Raw genomic sequence first — 21,985 nt, 5'->3', positions numbered from 1 at the left:
GGCATGCTCCTTGGGGTCCTGGCAAAAAGGCAAACAAAAGCAAGGACGATTTAGTTTTGTAGCCGATTATGAAAATTGCCCAGCTGCAGACAATTGATATTGCAAGCAGTTATTATCGAGCAAATAGAGCAGATGCCTATTGATATGACATGGGGATTGATTAAAGTTAAATATAGATATTTATATTAAGAGGTGTAGGTAGAGGCATAAGTATAGGTAGATAGTATATGTACATACATAGATCCAAGATACAAATTACAGTTTACAAATTACTAGTTACAATTTACATTTTACAGTATTGTGTCATTTGGTGTAGTTCAAAAGTAAAAGGTTGCCCGTTGCAAGGATTTTTTCTTTGGGTAGGTGTGATGGGTGGTTCAGTGGGAAGCTGTGTATGGGGGTGGGGGGGGCGAGGTTGTGTGACTGTGTTTAATAAAATAATTGTTAGTATTAAGTATATAGAACAGGAGCTGTTAAGCATAGTATATGTATAGTAGTATATAGTCTAAATAGTATTGTTATTGGTATTAGTATTGGTATTGGTATTTGTATAAGTGTTAGTTAGTATATATATGTTAGTTATACTGTTTATGTATTTTGCATTTTTGTTATGTCATACATTGAATTTCGTTGAACACTGTGATATTTGTTATTCTTTTGGGACTTATCGAAATTTCAAAATAAAAACAATAAACATCTGGAAACTGACTGTCAAAACACTAAGACTGGTTTGTCGTTTTTTTTTTTTTTTTTTTTTTTTTTTTTGTTGACTTGAGTTGAGTTGAGTTTAATACGTTCTCATTGCTGATTGATTAATTGCTGATTTGATTTAGTTTTGATCAGCTGCTGATACTACAACTCTACGATATGAGGATTAGGGGTAAGAATTGCTCGATTGCCAACATATATGCTGCCTGTCCGTTTGCTTTGGTAATTGAGTATATTTATTGGTTTTGGTTTTGCTTTTACGTTTTGTTAACCAAATTTAATACAAATAATTTACACACACAGACGTACACACACACACACACACACACAAAAACATTGAAATTAGCATTTTGTGAGAAGAAGAGAGTTTAGGGTGTGGGGTGTGGTGGGTGGATGGCGAGGGGAGGGGAGGGAAGAGGTCAAACGGATGTTGTGGATTGTTAGTGGGCTCATTATATCAATGGTGTGATGGTGTTTGGATTCTTCTGGCTGGTATTCAAAAATAAAGCGTTTCCATTGTAAAAATGCCAGTCGCGGGCAGCGGTGGCAGAAAAAAAGAATACAGTTGCATACTTTATGGCGTGACGCCATTTGAACTGTTCGTATAGTATGTATTTGGTTTTATGCTTCGAGTATATCTTAATTACGTTTATTATATTTTGTATTGTTATTATTATGATATATATAGTTTTTTTGTTTTGGGTTCAGCTTCAGTTTGGCATTTCTTTTGATAAAAATTCTTCACATATTGTTTGCTTTTGGTTTTCTTAAGTTCTTTTTGCTTTCGATCAATTCAAAATTGCACATTTTCAACAACATCAACAACGACAACTACTTTTTGGTATTATGAATAATAAATATTGTTATTGTTATTTTATTCATTTAGAGATATATATATATATGAATGATTAGAAATATAATATACGTATATAAATACAAATATATATATAAATATTTATATATATATATATATTTAGATTTGTACGAGTATATAGTACGAGTATTTGTGTAATATAAGATATATATAAATATATATAGATATATGATAGTGGTTGCTTATCTGCATTATCCGCACGCACAGTTATCGACAGCTATCGATAGTTATAGCATCGCTTACGTTGCGCATAGAGCATTGGAAATGAAAATCAAACGAGTACATTTATCAATTATTGATATTAGGTAAATTAAAATCCAGCATCAAATATCAACAAATTAACCAATGAAAACTGAAGAGATTTAACAAAGTACTTCGACAAGGTTACAATGCACAATATATATTAAGTTTACAGTTAACAGTAAAGGCATTTGGAATAGTGGTACGATTAATTAGTGTTCAATATTTTGGTATAGATATGAGTTAATGCTATTGTTATTGTTAGATAATAACGCATACAAATACACATACAAATACACATACACATACACATACACATACACATACACATACACATACACATACACATACACATACACATACACATACACATACACATACACATACACATACACATACACATACACATACACATACACATACACATACACATACACATACACATACACATACACATACACATACACATACACATACACATACACATACACATACACATACACATACACATACACATACACATACACATACACATACACATACACATACACATACACATACACATACACATACACATACACATACATACACATACACATACACATACACATACACATACACATACACATACACATACACATACACATACACACACATACACATACACATACACATACACATACACATACACATACACATACACATACACATACACATACACATACACATACACATACACATACACATACACATACACATACACATACACATACACATACACATACACATACACATACACATACACATACACATACACATACACATACACATACACATACACATACACATACACATACACATACACATACACATACACATACACATACACATACACATACACATACACATACACATACACACTACACATACACATACACATACACATACACATACACATACACATACACATACACATACACATACACATACACATACACATACACATACACATACACATACACATACACATACACATACACATACACATACACATACACATACACATACACATACACATACACATACACATACACATACACATACACATACACATACACATACACATACACATACACATACACATACACATACACATACACATACACATACACATACACATACACATACACATACACATACACATACACATACACATACACATACACATACACATACACATACACATACACATACACATACACATACACATACACATACACATACACATACACATACACATACACATACACATACACATACACATACACATACACATACACATACACATACACATACACATACACATACACATACACATACACATACACATACACATACACATACACATACACATACACATACACATACACATACACATACACATACACATACACATACACATACACATACACATACTGCGAAAAATGCAGCTAGAGCCCTAGTTAGCATTCGATAGCTGCAGGAGCTTGTATCTTTCGGATCGCTTTCGCAACATGCTGCGTATGCGTAATATACAATTCAGACATGATATTTGTATGTATGTATGTACACATATAGGATGCCAATATGTCAGTACATATGTATGTTTGCATGAATGCATTTATGTGTATATATGTAGATATATACTACATGTATAAGCTGCTTAATTGATAGGTTAAATTTAGACTTGATAGATTGATAAGATACGTATGTGTAGTTACATATGTCATTCATACGTATGTCGTGTGATTTAATTGATTATTGTATGCGTTATATACGAATACGAATACGGATACGGTTATGGTTAAGTTTGGTTTATCTGCCGTGTACACTTTACGCTACTTAAAGCGTCGACAACAGAAAAGGAACATAAAAGAGTTCAATTCTTTCATACGGATTACGATTATATTTAGATACTCTGGTTAGACACGTGCAATTTGCTCTTAAGTACGAAAGGACAACGGAACTAAGAAGAAGATGTCGAAAACAAACGAATAATATAAGACGCAACAGAAAATCTGTAGACTGCAGTCAGATATGTACTAAACAAAATTGCAAAGCATTGCGCTTTTTCATCTTTCTTTCATTATTATTATTATTGAATTTTTCTTTTGTTTTTTTTTTTCGATTTGGTCGAGGCCTTTAGCCAACTGCTATATAGGTGTGCGCTAGTGGGGTTATGCGGAGTTTTAGAGGGTGGTTGAGTGTAAAGTTATTGAATGGAAGTTCATAACCAAATATAAAAAAGGAACTCAACAAAAAAGAAACAAAGAACCTGCAACCAATCGTGGGCATCATAATTATACTTCGCATTAAATCAATAAATAATCAGAACTCAAAACAACTTTTTTTGCAAGAAAAGACAGACAGAGAGACAGACACAGATATAGAAAGCGAGAGAGATATATAAATAGCGAGAGAGAGAGAGAGAGAGAGAGACAGAGAGAAGGAGAGAGAGAGAGAGAGAGAGAGAGAGAGGGGCAATGATCCCTGTTGAGTTTTGCTGAATTTCAAGTTGCTTTTATGTGTTTTGTCTTATTGTTGTGTTTTTTTGTAATTTTTTCTATTTTTATGGCTTTTTTTTGGCAAAATTTTTACACAGAACAACATATACGCGGCAATAGAGCTATTTAGGGGCTAATGCTGTTTGTGAATCGATGTTGGACTTGCAGTCATACTTATCGCAGCTTTTCATTCTTTTTATATGTGTAATGTAAATTGTACTTTTGATGGTTTCGCTTAGTTGATACGCATAAATAGTCATCGTTATTGATATATGTGGAAAATTAAATAGTATATGTATGTAATAGAAATTAAATGAAAAGAAACTCCGCTGATATTGCTTGTTTTTTTTTTTTTTTTGGGCCAGTAATCAATACTTATGTTCATTTTATATATATGAATATATGATATTCATATTGTTTAGTTATCATCACTCAATGGAGGCACGCGCAACACTTTACTATACTTTTACAAAGTGGTTGCCCCTAAACGTTTAGTACAAATACTTGGGTGTGTGTGTGTGTGTGGCTTTGTGTCTATTGCATATAATGGAGATATATACCATATATTATACAGAGAGAGATACAGAGAGAGAGAGAGAGAGAGAAAGACAGACAGAGTTGGTGATGAGAGATTCCTGACTTGGCTGGGTTGCTCTCACAATTATAGGCATGTAGTTTGTATTAAATTTGATTATTATTGGTTTTCAATTTGATTATATTCAGTTATAAATGTTTTACATATTTATTTCATTATTATTTTTGAATAGTTTTCGTTTAGGTTTACATTTTATCATTGATTTTTCGTAGACAGCATATTTTTGGTAGCAGGCGAGCAATCAGTTATCGTTATCGTTGGTTTCTCACGTGAAATGTAGTTTTTGATAAAATATCGATTATTGTTTACGCTTCAATCAATTGCAATGAATTTGCATCCCCTGTTTATTTATTTGCTTTTCTGTATTTCTGTTTTAATCGTTTGTGTTGATCGCGCTTATGTTATCCGACTATAAAAAAGAAACGCAAAAACTTAATGAGAGAGAAGCGACAAAGCTAAATAACTAATCTAAAATGAAATGCAAAATGTAACTCAAATGTTGCCGTCATTCAGCGCTGGTTAAACGGCAAATCGGCAGTTCAACTCATAATTTGAATACGAAACGATAACTCTTTGAAAATTGCAGCTAATAATATCTGAACTACAATATATGCAATTATTTACTTAATTATGAAAATAAACGCATATGTAGAGTGTGATAAACAGTTGGAAAGAGAGATAGAGAGGGAGAGAGTGAGAGAGAGAGAGAGACAGATGGATAGTTAAAGAGAGAGATGGAGAGAAAGAGAGAGAGAGAGTCAGAGATGAACTTTGAATAGCTGGATAGAATTTGAGGACATTTTTTGCTTTTAAAGGATAGTTAATGACTATAAATGTTTGTTTTGTAATTACCATTTTCTATCACTTTGCGTTTGGGGGGATGGCACCGCGGGCACCAACCAACCCTCTGAGTGCACGCGGTGGGCGGTGGTGGGCGTGGCACGCACACACACGCACGACGCACGCACGCAAAACAGAACAGTAGTTGCCTGAGTGTACGATTTTTACGGTTACACGTACAGTATGCTTTTACTGCTTTTTACTTTTACTGTTACTCTTTCTGTTAATGGAAATGTAAATGTTGCTGTTGCTGCTGCTGTTAACGTTACTGTTAATTGAACTGTTAACTGCAGTATGCAGTTGTTCTTTATTTTGATTGATTTCTTCGATAAATTTCGGTTATTTTGACTACACGCTGATGAATTTGATTATGTTTCTCAGTTATCGATGTTATCGATGATGCATTATTTGATTATTGATTTACGGCTATCGGTTATCAGAATTATCGTCTATCGATTTTTGATCTCGATTTTGATTCAGTCGCACAAGCTAAGGCCACTATGTTAGTTGCCCTGTGTATCAGTTTACGCGTTTCTCCCGTCGCGTCTCGTTGCGTTGCGTTACGTTACGTTACTTTGCGTTACGTTGCGTTACGTCACGATCATTGCAGTAGTTCATGTAGTTAATAAGTGTTATACAATTAGTATATATATGGCCTATATACACATAGTACATACGAGTTATCACAGTTGATCATTGATCATTGTTTATTCTCTTATCATTTGCTTCTCATTTTCTTGGTTTTGCTTTTGCAGTCCTTTGGCAGCATCTGCCCACAATTCGCTGCACTCTCAACTGTCTGTCCTTGTCCTTGTGGCAATCGCTGGCTTCATCTTCAGATTCAGATGCAGTTTCTCTCTCTGGTACAGTCGTCTCTGACTCTGGCTCTGGGTCTGGTTTTGGCTCTGACTTTGGCTCTGACTTTGGCTCTCTGGCTTGAGCGCACCTCTTGCTGACTTGTTGGCCAGTCTTAAACCTGAACTCAGGGCAGCTTTTGTTTCTTCTTTTTCTTCTTCACTCAATGCTGCTCCTGCTACTTTCTCTTCTTCTTCTGCTTCTTCTACAGCGACTCCAGCTGACGGCTGTGTGCGTCGCTCTCTTGTCTCACTTACTGTTACAGTTGCAGTTGCAGTATCTGTTGCAGTTGTTGTTGCATTTAAGCTTGTTGCTTCCGCATCGCGCGTCGTCATCGGCGTCGTTGATACAGCTGTCGCATTCGCATCGTTAACCAGGCTAAGAGTCGCTTCGTAGCCACTGCCGCTGACGTTGCTGTAGTCGACCTTCATATTACCAATGGTAATAGTTGTTGTTATCATTGTTAAATTTATTTGTTTTTTTTTTAATATTAATTTGAGAATAATACAAAGTATATTTGCATATTTAAAACATTTGTCTGTGCTGCAATTCGATTTAATTGGGTTTTGGGTTTCATGGGTCGAAAGCATTTTGTGCCCCCCACTATCCGTATACGTATTGTTGTCCAAGTGTGTGTTTTTATAAATCATAAGCCTATGTGCTGAACAACAAACACACACATACATGTACACATATACACACACATAGACTTAGACGTTAACGCAGATAAAAGGCATAGGAAAACACAAAGGATAATTTTAAATCTATAATACAAATTTGGCAATTTTTGGTTTATTGTTTTTTTTTTTTAATAATTACAGACAATAATAGTAACAAAAATATTGAAACTATTATAATTATTCAGATAATTGCGGACATTTAATATACAGCCAATTAATAAGTCGAGAGGTAACAACAACAATTATGAGTAGAACACAAATCTAGACAAATAGGTTTAAGTCGTATACTTGATTTTGTATTTGTGTTTATATTTGTAAAAATAAAAGAGAGAGAGAGGACATCTAAGTGTTTGTTTCTCTGTTTGTGTGATTGTGTTTGAGTATTAAACAAGAGACATAAAGAAAAAATACATATTTATATATTATATATATATTATATACATATATATATGTATACATATATATATATATAGAAAGAGAGAGAAAAATGACCATGGTTGCCTGAATCTGAATTTGAATGGGATGGCGAATGGACAATGGTTATTAGATGGACTATGGTTATGGACAATGGACAATGGACAATGGGCAAAATGGGCAATGGGCAAGTGGTCGTCTATAAAGACGGTGGCCCTCTTTTAGGCCATACTTTTTGTATGCAATTGTTGTTGTTGTTGCTCAACACGCATTTTTCTGTTTTTTTATATGTGTCATTTTGTATTATGCTTATTTTCTATGCTTGACGGTCGTTTCATTCATTCTCTAGTTTTTATGTCTGTCCTTTGTTACATTTTTGTCGTTTTCACTGCCATTTATTTAAATCCTTTTGTGAAGCATACAAATATTTTTTTTGTTAATTTTTCTTGTCTCTTGCATTGTTCAAACAGAACAACGACGAAGTCTATGTTAAAGCTATTTTTGAGTTATATATATTTATTTGTAATTATTTTTCAAAATTTGTTTCAATGCTTTAATCCGCACGCTCACTCGCTCGCTATTTGTAATCACATCTGGCAATGTTTTGGATGATCAGAGGCATACAAGAGATCATCTTGCTATGAAGTTGATGAGTTGAAAATCGATGGGACAATTAACTTGAAAGATGGTAACGTATGGAAGACATGCAAGTTGTAGCTCAGCTTCTGCTTGAAGGTGGTTCGTTTATAATTTGATTAATTTATTATATTGATATTTAAATTCATATTCATATTAAATGATCTTCTTGGTTGGTGTTATTATTTGTAATTTACGCTATTTTGCATAACATATGTATATTATAAATGCCTAATATAATTGATAACAGAAATTTAAAAAAAAAATTAAAGAGAATATGTCTTTATTGATTTGTTATGTTTGTAGTTTTCTTCTGTTACTTTTGTCCCTATTCCCTTCGTTGGATCAGAGAAATTATTGATTCTAATATGTTATATTTGATTTCTCGTTGTTGTTGTTGTGGATCGCTCAGGGTCGGATGATTTTTCAATTGACGATGATATATTTTTTGTTTTTATCATTATTTGTTGTTGTTTTGTTATGTTTTAGTTAAAATTACATGGATGGTAAGTCAGAGACATGGAGTTGTCATGTAGTGTAATATACATTGACGTAAACAATTATTTTTGTATTGTATTTTTTTGTTTTTAGTTGTAGTTTTTTTTTTACGTTTACAAAAGAAGTAGAAGTAGTAATAAGTAAGATAGTAGCAGATAGTAGTTACATAATTATTATTATTTATTGTATATTGTTTTTTTTTTAGATTGTTTTGCGTTTCGATTTGAGTTTGGGTTCGAATCGAATGGAAATCGAATCAACATTTAGTTTTGAGTAAAATAGTATTTATGGTAACACAAGAACCAAAATATGCCGGAATGAAAATAGAGCAAGTTGATATGGATTAGTACAGTTGTTAAAATGGAAACAGTTGACACTTACCGATGATCTACTCACTTGCATAAACGCATAAACGCCTCGTAAAAACTCCATATTTTGTTGCTCTTGAGAACCCTTTTTCGCTGTTCGTTGTGCCCGACTTATATACTGCTTAACGGTGTCGGCGACCAAATGTGGTTTTAGTTTACGCGATAAAACGCTGCAAAGAGACCAAAAAACACCGTCAGACAATCTGAATGTTACACATGTACAAAGATTAAAAAGTAGAGACACATATGTGTGTACATACATGTATATGTATAAATGCATGTATGTCGTGGACAGCCTCGAGGACACTTAAAAATGTAAACCGAATCAGGGGCCAACTGCGGCCTAGCTAATTGTCACTTGACGTGGTGGTAAACGGAAACACTTTTGTGTACTTAGTCAAATGCCTTTGTGCTAATTGGCCGCACTCAGCATCCATCCCCTTCCTCCCCCAACCCCTCGGTCACGTACAGCCCCGTTAACTCGCTCTGTGTTTTTGTGTTTGTTTATGTGTTTGTGCTCGTTCTCAAGTTCATGAAATATGCGCAAAGGCCAAGCACACACATACACATGCACGCACAGTTAAGAGGATACACTAAGAAAATATCAGATTTCTGTACGTAAGTCAAGCACAAAATGTTAGCACATAAACCAAAATTCTTATTTGAATAATTTTTTTTTTTTGCTAAATTGCGAAAATCCATACTTATAATACTAGATCAGGTTTACAGCAGGTTAATGACAAATGTTTTTCAATTAAGTGCTTGGTTACTTGCACTTAGACACCAAATTCTAAAATTACTTAAGTCCATCCAGATTTTAATACTAACCCTCAATTGCCAAAGACTGCCTTTAAACGACCAATGTTTATGTCGCGCTTATCTTGCAAGATCCACAAAAAGGTCTACAAAACCGTACAATTTCTATGTAGGCTTCAGCTGAATTTAGCGAAGCCTTTTTGCTCAAGTGTATAGGCCAGAAAACGTCTATGCCAATTGTGTTGTCGTGTGTCGTTTGTTGATTGTCGGGTGCTGGGTGTGAGCATGAAATCGCTGGCTAATAGAAATGCCGCGCTGACGCCTTCACGCACTTGTGACAGCGTCAATTGGCAAATTGACGCCGTAGATTACGCTTATCGTTTAATTGCTCTAAGCAACAGGAACCGCACGCTCACACACGCACATCCTCAAGCACAAACTCTCTCACACACACACACACAAAGAGTTTGGTAGCTTGAAGCGCATAATTTGAGTTTTACTCGCTAAGCTTTTAAGCCGTGACTAACAAACCAAGCAGAGCAGTTAGAACTCTGTCGGTTAGTAGCCATCGTGAGTGGGGCCAACAAATTTACGCAAAGCTACCCAAACCACCACCACCATCTCGGGCACACAGTCACGCAACCACGCAATACACATGTAACGTTTATGCAATGCCATTCCATAAATTCGAGTCTAATACGAAGGTTCAGTGAGAAAAATATTTTGAATTCACGAAACGCTCAGCAGCAACCAAGCTCATGCACATCAATGCGTAATTTTATAAATTAATCTGGCATCATTAGTCAAGTGCCCGACTAAGAGTTACGCTTTTCAACAGCCCAAAAGAGGCAGAAAGACTAACTGAAAGTGTGTCGAGGGCTAAAAGGAAGAAGCCTGTTAAGTAGTTGACTTTGTCTTAATGGTATGGTATGGCGTACTGATTATGTCTGTCTGTAAGAAAGTGTTGAACTAACCGAGCATGAAGGGATACCCGGATAAGGAGTCACCTTGGACCCAACCACAGTGTGATATTTTCAATAATTTTATGTGGATTAGTTACACGATTAATTTAACTTTATGTGTAGCCCATGGGAAAATATCATATATTCAAAATGATTTTTATTTCTTAACTCCACAGTGTTATATTGCTGGTTATAATAATATTGTTAAGTTAACTGTGCCTTATCTAGAGTTAATAAATATAAAACGATTTGTTTTTATTTTTAAATCATATGCATGTTGTTTAATAATGCGATTGAAGTTTCAACCACTTATTCATAGAATCTAAACTATCAAGCTATTGGTACCTGAATAAGTATTTGGCATTGAAGTAGCGCAAGTAAATTCTAAGTTAAAGTATCGATAAGACGATGCTCTTTTTGCAAATATTTCACATCATGTCCAAATCGAAACGAAATAAGATAATTAAGCCAGTCGCAGTGGTTTGGTTTGCTGTATCTGTTTGCTGATTGCTGTTAGCAGTTGTCGTTTGCAGATTTCAATCTTTAAATAAAATTATTTTTCAAATTAAATATGCTGGCATTCTAACCACTACCCACAACAGCAGTAGCAGCAAGTACGGCAACCAAATACAAATACGAATATAAATACAAGCACAAACCCAAATAACGTAAAGAGGAATGAAAACATTTATCTTGATTTGCACGCTGTCAGCAGCAACTCAAAAAGGCGACAGTTTGTAAAAAGGTAACAACAACAACCACAATACTACAATACAACAGGAATACTCGCGGTGTCCTACTGGAACAAAGTCAATTTCAAGATTTTCTGTTTTTTTCTTGTTTTTCTTCTTACAGTTAAACATTTTTGTTACGCTTGTCGCCCCAAAATGAAGAAAAAATTACAAAACAAATCGGGAAACAAAAAATAAATAAGAAAAACTTGTGAGTGCGGTTGCGAACGAAATAATAAATTAAAATCGCGCGGCGCACAAAAGGTCAAGTGATTAAAAAAAAATGTTATAAAAAAAATAAAAACAATGCAGAGCGCATTGGTGTGCCGCGAAGAGAGACGCCCCTAACAAAAATAAATTCAAAGCATGCCAAGAAATGTCCATAATGTTTTTTCTTTCATTTTTTTCCTTCTTTTTGTGGTCGGAGAAAATTTGCATTTTTTTGGTCTTCCAGTTCAGTCATTTGCCAGCGCGGATTTTCTTTCAAGTTTCTGTTCATATTGTGGCAATCCAAGTCAATAGATTTAACGCTGCCTCAAGACTGGAGTGGCACCCTCAACTGCTGTGATGCTGGCACCTGGCGTAATAAAGTTGCAATCATATTTGCTGGGCCAAAGTTCGTGATTTTCTGGGTATTTGTGGACTGAGACAACACAATTAACCCACTTACATGCAACCGAATTAAGCATAAGTGACACGTGAATCTCTAATTTACTGTATTCCCTCCAGCTAGTCTTATAAGCTATATAATTATAGCCTCTAGTAAGTGTGTTTGTGTTCGTGACTTATAAAAATAGGGTTAATTGCTTCAAATTAAATAGTTTAGTGCAATAGAAAAAAAATACTAAATACATTTGGTTTTTTTAATTTAAGAGTTTCGAGCACTTTTCAAGGATTATGTTGATAATATGATATTAAATAAATTTAGTGGAAACGTGATAATCCTCTTTGATAATGCCGAGAACAGCGGAAATTGAATGGATGAAAATTGTTTTACTTGCAGAAAATGCGATGAGAGCACGTACTTTCGAATAAAGAACAAATATATGTGGATTTATGTGGACGTATTTAATTTATTTGGATCTGCCACATTTTATCAAGCGTTTGACCTACAGCTCTACAGATGAGTAAGGTTATAGTAGGTTTATTTTTTATACATCTACTGTGTATGGATAAATATATTAAGCGATCATTTTTATTTATTCATTTATCAAGTCTATGTTTGTGTATTTAAAAACATTCGAGCTTATTTATAAATGTGTAAGATTGGATGCCCAACTTTTTGCAGTTGACATGTTAATAAACATAAATAGATCCAAGCGAAAACCAAAACGAATCTTTAAAATCGAGTTCATTCAAACAGCAAATAAAATTCGAAATAATTTGAGGGAAGGAAAAAAAGTGCATAGTAAAGAGTTCCCTGGGCGTCGTCATTGGATCGACGGTGGAAGTGCATGACAACAGAACAAGTTGTACGAAACCAGGAAATCTGATCGCTTTCGACGGTTACATTGTTGGCTCCTGCCTTGACCAGATGCTCAGTCATATAGCGCTTAAAGAAAGATAATACCTTCATCTCTTTACCGAGAGATTTGCAGTACTCCGTCGAAATTTTGTAAGTTGTTTGCCCTCCATGTCGATGATATGCACATTAATTTGATGTGGCAGCAGTATTAGCTTTGTGGTGTCATTGAACATCCGATGCGCTCATCACACAGCTGATAGGCCCACTTCAATATCCAGAAGAGCGACTGGGCAGCTGGATCGGTGTTCTCGTCACCCTGATAGCCATCGTTGTGGCGATACATTTGTGCCGAGGTCGTAATGCCATCATGTAAATAATTCTTCACCAAAGTAGACTCCAAACGGATATCATCCCTCAGGCCGTTGATTTCCGTCACCGGCTTGCGTTGATATGGATCCTCGATGGTATCATTGAAGTTGATGCGCGGGGCATCGTCAGGCACGAACGCATACATAACGCAGCCAATCGACCAGATGTCCACCTCAATGGCGTGACCCTTCTTGGTCAGAATCTCTGGTGCTATATAGTTGGGAGTGACGCACAGTGCCTTCTTGCGTTCACCGTCGTATTCGATACGCGTTGCCAGGACAAAGTCACCGATTTTCACGTGCAACATGTCGTTGAGAAACAGGTTGCCCAACTTAAGATCGCGATGAATGATGTGATTGTCATGCAGATACTTCGCACACTGTATTATCTGGCATATGTAATAGCGGGTCTCGAACTCCGTAATACTTTTCTGTCGCATGCGCAACTCATTCATGGAGAGTTTCTTGCACAGCTCAAGCACAATATAAATGTTTTGCACATTCTCAAAGAAGCTGTGTAACTTGACAATGTTTGAATGATTTAGGCTGCGATGAATGGCTATTTCGTGGGCAGTCTTTTCTTTTTAGTTGCGCCTTAACAGCTTCTTTGACACTATTTTACAGGTGAAAACATCGTTTGTCTCCACAGCGATTATCTCGTAGCATTTGGCTAAACCACCCCTGCCGCATACGCTTGTAGGTCTTGTGATCATCGGCGTGCAACAGAAGATTGGGAATATATTTGCTGTTGCCTTTGGATTCTGCGGCCATTTATAATTTATGCTTGGGCTCTTTTTTATTTTGCTCTGCTTTTTGCTTATGCTTATGCTTTCTTTCTTTCAATTATTCGGTTAGATTAAATAAACACACAACGGAAGCACGGAATAGTAAATGAACATAAAAAGGATATTGTTTGATTTGAATGCTCGTTTGAGTAGTTCGTCAGCGTCACCATAATCAGAAAACCAAAAACATAACCTAATATATTTGTTGGGATTTGTGTCAAAGTTATATTAGAGAATATGTCGCAAAAATATGACTTGCTAAGTTTTGAGACGCGCTTTCAAGACCCGAGGCTGCCGTGGGTTGCCGGTCCACAGATTTTGTATACTTTGATACCGAAGCTATCATATTAAGTTATTAGTTGGTATTACGTTTCGTATCAAAGTATTCTCTCTGGTTTGTAATCAACTTTTTGCTTAGTGCTGTCAGACAAAGAAGAAAGTCTTTTCAATATTTTTCTTATACATAGAGGTAGCGCAGTATCGATATCCCTGTTATTAAAATTAGTAATAGGTTATCAAAATGTTGTATTGATATATTACATATTTTCAACAATAATAATGTAATGTATAATAATCAAAAAAAGCAAAGTGCGGCTCAATCCTGGAGACCACACTGATCCAAATTCGAGAAGTCAGAAATATCCAGAAAACAATATTTCAGTATCATATATCTCAAGTAGCGTTTCACAAGATGCCAGAAACTAAAATATAATTGAAGGCAGATGGCTCTGAGGAGTTTAACCACAAGCGGAATCCCTGAAGACGAAAAGGCATTCACAATTCTAATTCCTGAATTTCAAGGATGTTTTCCTCACAAAACATATTAAAATATAATGGAAAGAAATAAATTGATATTAATATTTGCTGTGTTAATGAACGGTTCATTTGGGGTTTCAATCAAATGGTATCATAATTTAGGCTATTATAACATATATATATGTAACAGCATAAATCATAATAATATCACTAGTGAAACCCTGTCTGAGAGAATATAAAATTCTTAAGCATATCATATAAATCACAAAATCCAATGTGAAAGATCAAAAAATCAATAAAAATCATTGATGATCCATGTACTTTCAAAAGTTCAAGGATTATGGGATTATCTAAGAGCCCAAGCACTTCTTAAAAATTCAGTTGCAAGTCCAACGCAATGAGACATAATGACATAATCCCGGAAACTACAGCAATTAATTGATAATCTCATGGCAAACTTCAACATGGATTTTCAACACTTTTATTTCTATATAAACTTAACCAATTTGGAATATTTGGAATATGGAAGTTATTAACTAAGCTTTCGACTGCTCCTCGCAAAAAATCTGACTTTCATTGTCAGAGGCTGCTACTTATGTAACCACTTATTGTAATTACATCACACACACGCCCACATACACAAAGACAAAAAAGAAACACAATTTAGAGAGACGACACGACCATTTCAATGTGCTGCACCCGCGAGTCAGTTGCTACCACTGATAATTGCCCAAAGGATAAAACATGCACGATGCTTGGATCGAGAGAATTTTTCAGTTGCACAGACACACACAAATAGAGAGAGAGAGAGAGAGAGAGAGAGAGAGAGAGAGAGAGAGAGATGTATTAATGGCCGTTAAAACACACAACCAAATCAAAAGACAGTAGGAAGTCAAGGAGACGACGGTCGGATGGCAAGTAAGGCCAACAGTGGACAACAAATTGCTCTAAAATGATTATATTATTTTGTATGAGGTTTCAGACTTGCAAGCGTATAATAGGCGCAAGAAAGAGAGAAAGGACTGCTTTTGTGAATGCAAGACTGCGTGCGAATATGAAACTGGGCATTTGAAAACAGCCATGGAATTGAAAAAGGTTAAAAGACACAATTGAGGCAGCTTAACACTAGGATATATTCTCTAACTACTAACTATAAAGCCTGATTCCACGATTAAAATTTCTTATGTTCTCGAATGCTTACAGAATATAAAATTGTATTGTATGAAATTGTACATTTTCCCATAAGGTATAACATTGCGTACATTCAAAATTCGTAAAATAAGTTGCTAATAATAGAAATTTGGCCCGAATATCGAATTTCTAAACGATAGAATGAAAAGAATAGGAATCTCAGTGTCACAAATAATTTCAAGAAGATAAGTGTTTTTTTTTCTTAAATAAAATAAACATTTTTAATTCAGTTTTTTTCTTATCAATTGCGCAAAAATATATAAGTAAGAACTGTTTTACTCAAATCACGAAGTAATTTTGCCATTCAAACCATAATGAAATCGCGAAATGTTAAGAATGTTAATGTAGGAATTTCGAAATTGTCATTATTTAAAAGTACGCACAGGGTATACAAATACATGCTACTGATTCGTCCCGACCTTCTTCTAGTTTGTATCCCACAAAAAAAAAGTCTGAAATTTGCAGTATTGGTTTCTCGTTGTAGAGGTGTAATTACCAGTTCTAACAAGGCGAATAAATCACTGAATGGAGAAGAACAATTAGTTCAATGTTCACATTTCACCGAAAATCGCAATGTTGTCGTTCATTGTGCGATTATTTACATGAACAATAATTGCTGAAATACCCCAGCCCTGCACCAGCCCCTTCACTTAAATTATACATTGCCCCAGTGAACGACTGAGGCACTTAAATTGCATGACTGGCTGACTGACAAAATGCCAATGCCAAAATAATTAGTGGAAATAGCAAAGGCTATTATTTGACTCGCATTTGAATACGCGATTATTCCGAGTATAAGAGCATAGTGAATGAATGAGAGACGGGTTTATGGAGAACGGAAATGAGCGAATAAAAACTAATCTGAGGACGACAATTATTCGATACCTAAAGAGTTTCTTATGCAAACATGAAACTTCCAAACTGGACAATGTTTAAGCTAGTTGTGCTTATATAAATAGATAAGATTTAACAGAGCTATGCAATGATCATTTAATATCAGTTATATTCAATTTAGTTTAACCAAGCAATAACTATTTATTTAAAGAGCAGATAGACAACCAGTTGACAACGAGGGGTTTTTTCAGCTCGTCTTGATTTCGCATATTGGCCCGAGTAGAACAGAATTGGCTAAGCAAAAGCAAAAGCATTAACAAAAGGGAAACACGATTATTGCATTTCCTTTTTATTTTGCTCCCCCCTCCCCTGCCCCTGACCCCTTTTTTGAGCATTTGATTTTGACATTCACATCCTTTACAGTCCAGCTTGACATTGCTATTGTTGGTAATTGGACCAGGCTAACTCTCAGTCACTGTCCACTGACCCTGCTGCTACTGCTGCTGTTTCTGCTGCTACTGTCCTCGTCCACAATTGCATGCTTCAGCGGCTGCCCTCAACGAAACGGAACAATTGCTTTGCTGAGGTTGACTTTTGAGTTGACTTTTTGGCTGTTTCTTAGTATATATTTCAGTAACATGCTTAAATACCTATGAAGCTTTATGTAAGCACTCACACCCACACACACACACACACACACACACACACTCGCAAACTGACTACTGACTACGCTACAGCAACAACGATTTTTATTGTCTTTTGCTTGATTTTTGCGCAAAGTCCCAAATGAGGACAACGCACTCCTCACTCCCTTCTCTTTACTCACACTCAATTCCATTTAAGTGCTACACTCGCACACACAAACACACACATGAGGAGTAAGGGAGACAGTTAAAAGTGAATGACAGAGAGAGCGAGGGTTGCTGCGAATTTTTTAGCTTGAACTAAACTAATATATTAAAAATATCTGATTATCTTTCTCATTAAACATACCTCGAATTACACAACTTTTATTTTGACGGCTTATACAAATCGCTGTTTCGAAATTAAAGTACGAAAATAAACCAAATGATGCTAAGCTTAAGCTGTTTAATGGTCCAACTGTCAAGGACTTGGAATTTAATTAGAAAAATAAATAAATAGCAATAATAACAAAATAATAAAATATAGTAGTTATCAGTTGAAGCTTATTAATTACATTGGGCATAAATTGTCTAATTAATTTCTAATTGTTCGTTTCGCCCTCGCAAGTACTTGCACAGAGCCTCGTGCCACATTTCGCATGGGCGACACATGAAAGTTATTACACTTATTATATGAAGAAAATAATTTTATGTGTGTATGCGTACTTCTCTCTCTCTCTCTCTCTCTCTCTCTCTCTCTCTCTCTCTCTCTCTCTCTCTCTCTCTCTCTCTCTCTCTCTCTCTCTGTCACTATATCACTCTATCTCTCTCTCACTCTCACTATCTCTGTCTCGCTCTCTCGCTGTATGCGAGTGCGCAACGCTCTAAGTCCTGTTGTTGATAGCAGCAGCAGCAGCAGCAGCAGCAGCAGAAAAAAACGGAAAAATTAAAAGCAAAGACTTCATCTGTGTGTGGCTTGCAGCATGTTGATAAGAGCTCTCAGGCTGCTGTGTGTGCGACACGTACGAACGATTGTGTGTGTGTGCGTGTATGGATGTGAACAAGTTTGAATTATGCGCCACACTATATTACATAATAATGAGTAATAATGATTGCACACACACACATACACTCACACAACTTTATTGATTTCTCACTTTAAGGCAAACTAGTCGCCTGCCTTTAAGGGTATTCCTCCTCCTTCTCCTTCTGCTCCTCCTCCTCATTGTCAGTCTTTTCCACCCACACCTTCCCCACCACCCCTTGTTGTCAGCGTTGCTAGTGACTAGTTGAAAATATTAAGATTTACATGCCAAAATCACAAAAGGCAACATTAAATATTTTTTTAATGTCCATTTTATCATAATCATGTCGGGTTAAGCGAACAGCCAACGAAAAAACGCTGCAGCAGCACAAAAAAAAAGAGGACAGAAATATCATTTATATAGACACGCCCAAGCGCTTCTCTAAATTAGCGTGGACGTGATTCCCCAGGAATCAGATGTGGTTCCAGTAAGGCATGGTAGCGTTTATCATTTATATAGTGCAGACGCAACGGCGGATAAAAAGCCCCTCCCCCTCTTTCGTTTCATACTTTCAGAAGTTGACTGTAGACCTCAGTTAAAATTGACCTATCGCTAACCTTAATTTTACGATATGCTACTTTTACAGTGCAATACAAAAGTTGACGAAAAAGAGACGAGAGAACTTTCCAGACGAAATATATTAAAGAACTCGATCGGCATTAATTTTTTTATTTATAAATTATGAAGTTTCAGCAGGTGAACTGAGCTAAGCAAGGATATCATATCTTCGCCGTAATTATTCCATTAAGAATGGATGAATATCCGAACCGAATATATATTTCAACAGATCTCAGAGACTAGTTAAAAACTGCAAATTTTTAAAATAGGTTCTCGTTACCAGCTTAGGCAGGCCAGCAGGCAAATTTACGTACATACTGCATTGGTCGAAACCAACGGTTTTTTCGAGACAAATAATATCAGTGTTAAATGTCAACACATATCTCAAATTTTAATTGGCATGTCTGTGAAAGAGAAGTCGGTTTTTTGTTTTGATTATAACAAGACGCAATCATTGTCTAGGTCATTACAGGATTCATATCGGTGCTTCATCACATTAGTTGCATCGCTGAGAGGATGCAGATGGCACTTTAGACGCTGTTCACATCATTCCTATGGATAATCCTAAACTCCAATTTTGTCCATTCTGAAATCAAGCTGATCGCTTCATATTTTGATCATATAAAAAAGAAAGCAATAAAAAAAACTCACTGCTCAGTATTCAGCTGTGAGTGGTTAGTGCTCATCTGCAACCCACTGGTTAACACCCTGACACACACCACTGCCTCCTTCTCCTCTCCCCCCTCCTTACTGCATCTCCCTGTTGCGTTGTCGGCATTGTGCAAATACTGCCCCATTTGTCAGCTGGCACAAATTTGCATAAGCGTCGCACAGCCAAGCGGTTAGATGACTTATGGTTGTAGTGCCCTTCCCCGTGCCAACTCTTCTCCACTCTCTTCCTTCCCACAAAATACAAACTTGGCCCCCTTGTCACCGCCTAATCTCACGATCCAAAAATTTTTCTCGTTGAAATTAGCTGTAAAATGCCAGAAGCAACAGCAGCAGAATCAGAAGCAGAGGCCGCTAAAGGCGACGGAAATGACATAGAAATGAAACAGAGTAGAGAAACAATGCAAACTACGAGTAATATGTACACAGAGAATGGGTTGAGCCGCAGCCACAGAGCGTAGCAACAGAGCGAAGGGCCCGAGCCAGAGACGAGTCGAGTAGAGTCAAGTTGGCATGGACTGGATTCTGGCATGAGCGATTGAGACACAGTTGGTCGAAACGTAAGCTGGCCGATTATAATGTGCCACCAGCCAGCTGCCAAAAAGGGCCAAGGGAGCCAAGGGAGCCAAGTGAGCCAAGGGAGCCAAAGGAGGCGTCTCTCTCAAACGTTCCACACAGCGATTCACAATGGTGAGAGTAGCACAAGTTTTAAGCTGACCCATAAGCTCGTTTATTATATCAAGCGAACTATAACGCCTCGCTTAAAGTTTAAAATTAATTCTGAGTTTAAAAAATACAGTATAAGAAGAAAAAACGGTTAACGCAGTTATATAAAAAATGATTACGCTCAACAAATTTAATTGATATGCTCTCTGTTATACGAGTGAACTGAATATTCCCCATTCATTTTATATTGTATCAGAGGCGGTGGTACCCATGTTTTCTTGATATCCATTTTAAATAATAATGATCAAGAATATAGAATGCATTACAAGCTTAACGCCAATATTATAATAATATATATACAAAAGATATTTCTATAAAAAGGATAAGATTGGATTAATATAGATTATTGAAAAGATCTCAGCATAGAAATGTTATATATCGAGATCTGAATGAAACATATTCGCCAACTCAAGTTTGAAGGGAACATCAATTTAATGAAGTTGTGTGCACACTTTGATTGCTCTTTGCAGGCCGTACGTAATGGGGAATGGGAAAATCTGCAAGCCACCAAAATGGCGCAAGCACCACAACGTGTCGTTTCGAGTGCCATAAGAAGAGTAGGAAAATTGCTACACAAATCACATCACATGTTCGCGTGTTGCCCCTTCTGCCTTCTCTCTTGCCCTTTTCACTTGTCCATCTACCACACAACTGCCAGCCCTGCTGCTACTATTGCCCCGCACCTTAGCACGAAAACGAAGGCAAATATGGTTCAGGTCTAGTGATGATAAACAAAAGCAAAAACAAACTTTAATGGCTCAAAAGAGGGAATGAAGCAAAAAAAAAAAGGGAAAGAGAAAAAAGTAAAATATGAAACGAACGGCACAAAGAGCCATGAAATAAAATAAAATAAAGCATGGCATGTAAAAGATAGCTAGAAAGAAAGAGCCAGCAACACGCACACACAGTCACACACAGGGACACTCAGGCACACACAGGCACACACGCACACTTAAAGGATGACGAAGAAGAAGATTTTCGGAAAATAGCATCATCAACATCACGAATGGAATGGGATGATGGGTTGCTTGGGTTGCTTGGGCTGCTTGGGTTGTTCTGGTCTCGCTGAAGTACAATGTGTATACGAGAGCGCATTCAGCTGCTTGTCGTCATTGTCGTCGTCATTATAAGCATAATCTTTAATAAACGAGTGCGCGCCGGGGAGCATAGCCGTTTCCTCAGCCCCTCGTTCACTGCTCCCGTTGTCCCTTCGTTATTGCAGTAG

At 36.3% G+C, this 21,985-nt stretch overlaps 1 protein-coding gene across 1 annotated transcript in view; it reads right to left on the bottom strand.

Moving 5' to 3' along the window:
* Positions 1-21,985, bottom strand: part of LOC6569440 (innexin shaking-B) — a 60,296-nt gene that overhangs the window by 26,322 nt on the left and 11,989 nt on the right. The window contains exon 2 of the mRNA XM_043216214.1: positions 9,265-9,421. Within this exon, the coding sequence (XP_043072149.1) occupies positions 9,265-9,421 (157 nt within the window). The remainder of the gene's footprint in view (positions 1-9,264; positions 9,422-21,985) is intronic.

Source organism: Drosophila grimshawi, unplaced genomic scaffold (genome assembly GCF_018153295.1).
Source record: "Drosophila grimshawi isolate 15287-2541.00 unplaced genomic scaffold, ASM1815329v1 contig_848, whole genome shotgun sequence".
Classification (NCBI taxonomy): Eukaryota; Metazoa; Arthropoda; class Insecta; order Diptera; family Drosophilidae; genus Drosophila; species Drosophila grimshawi.
The sequence above is the reverse complement of the archived record's forward strand: the minus strand, read 5'-3'. Positions and strand labels throughout refer to the sequence as shown.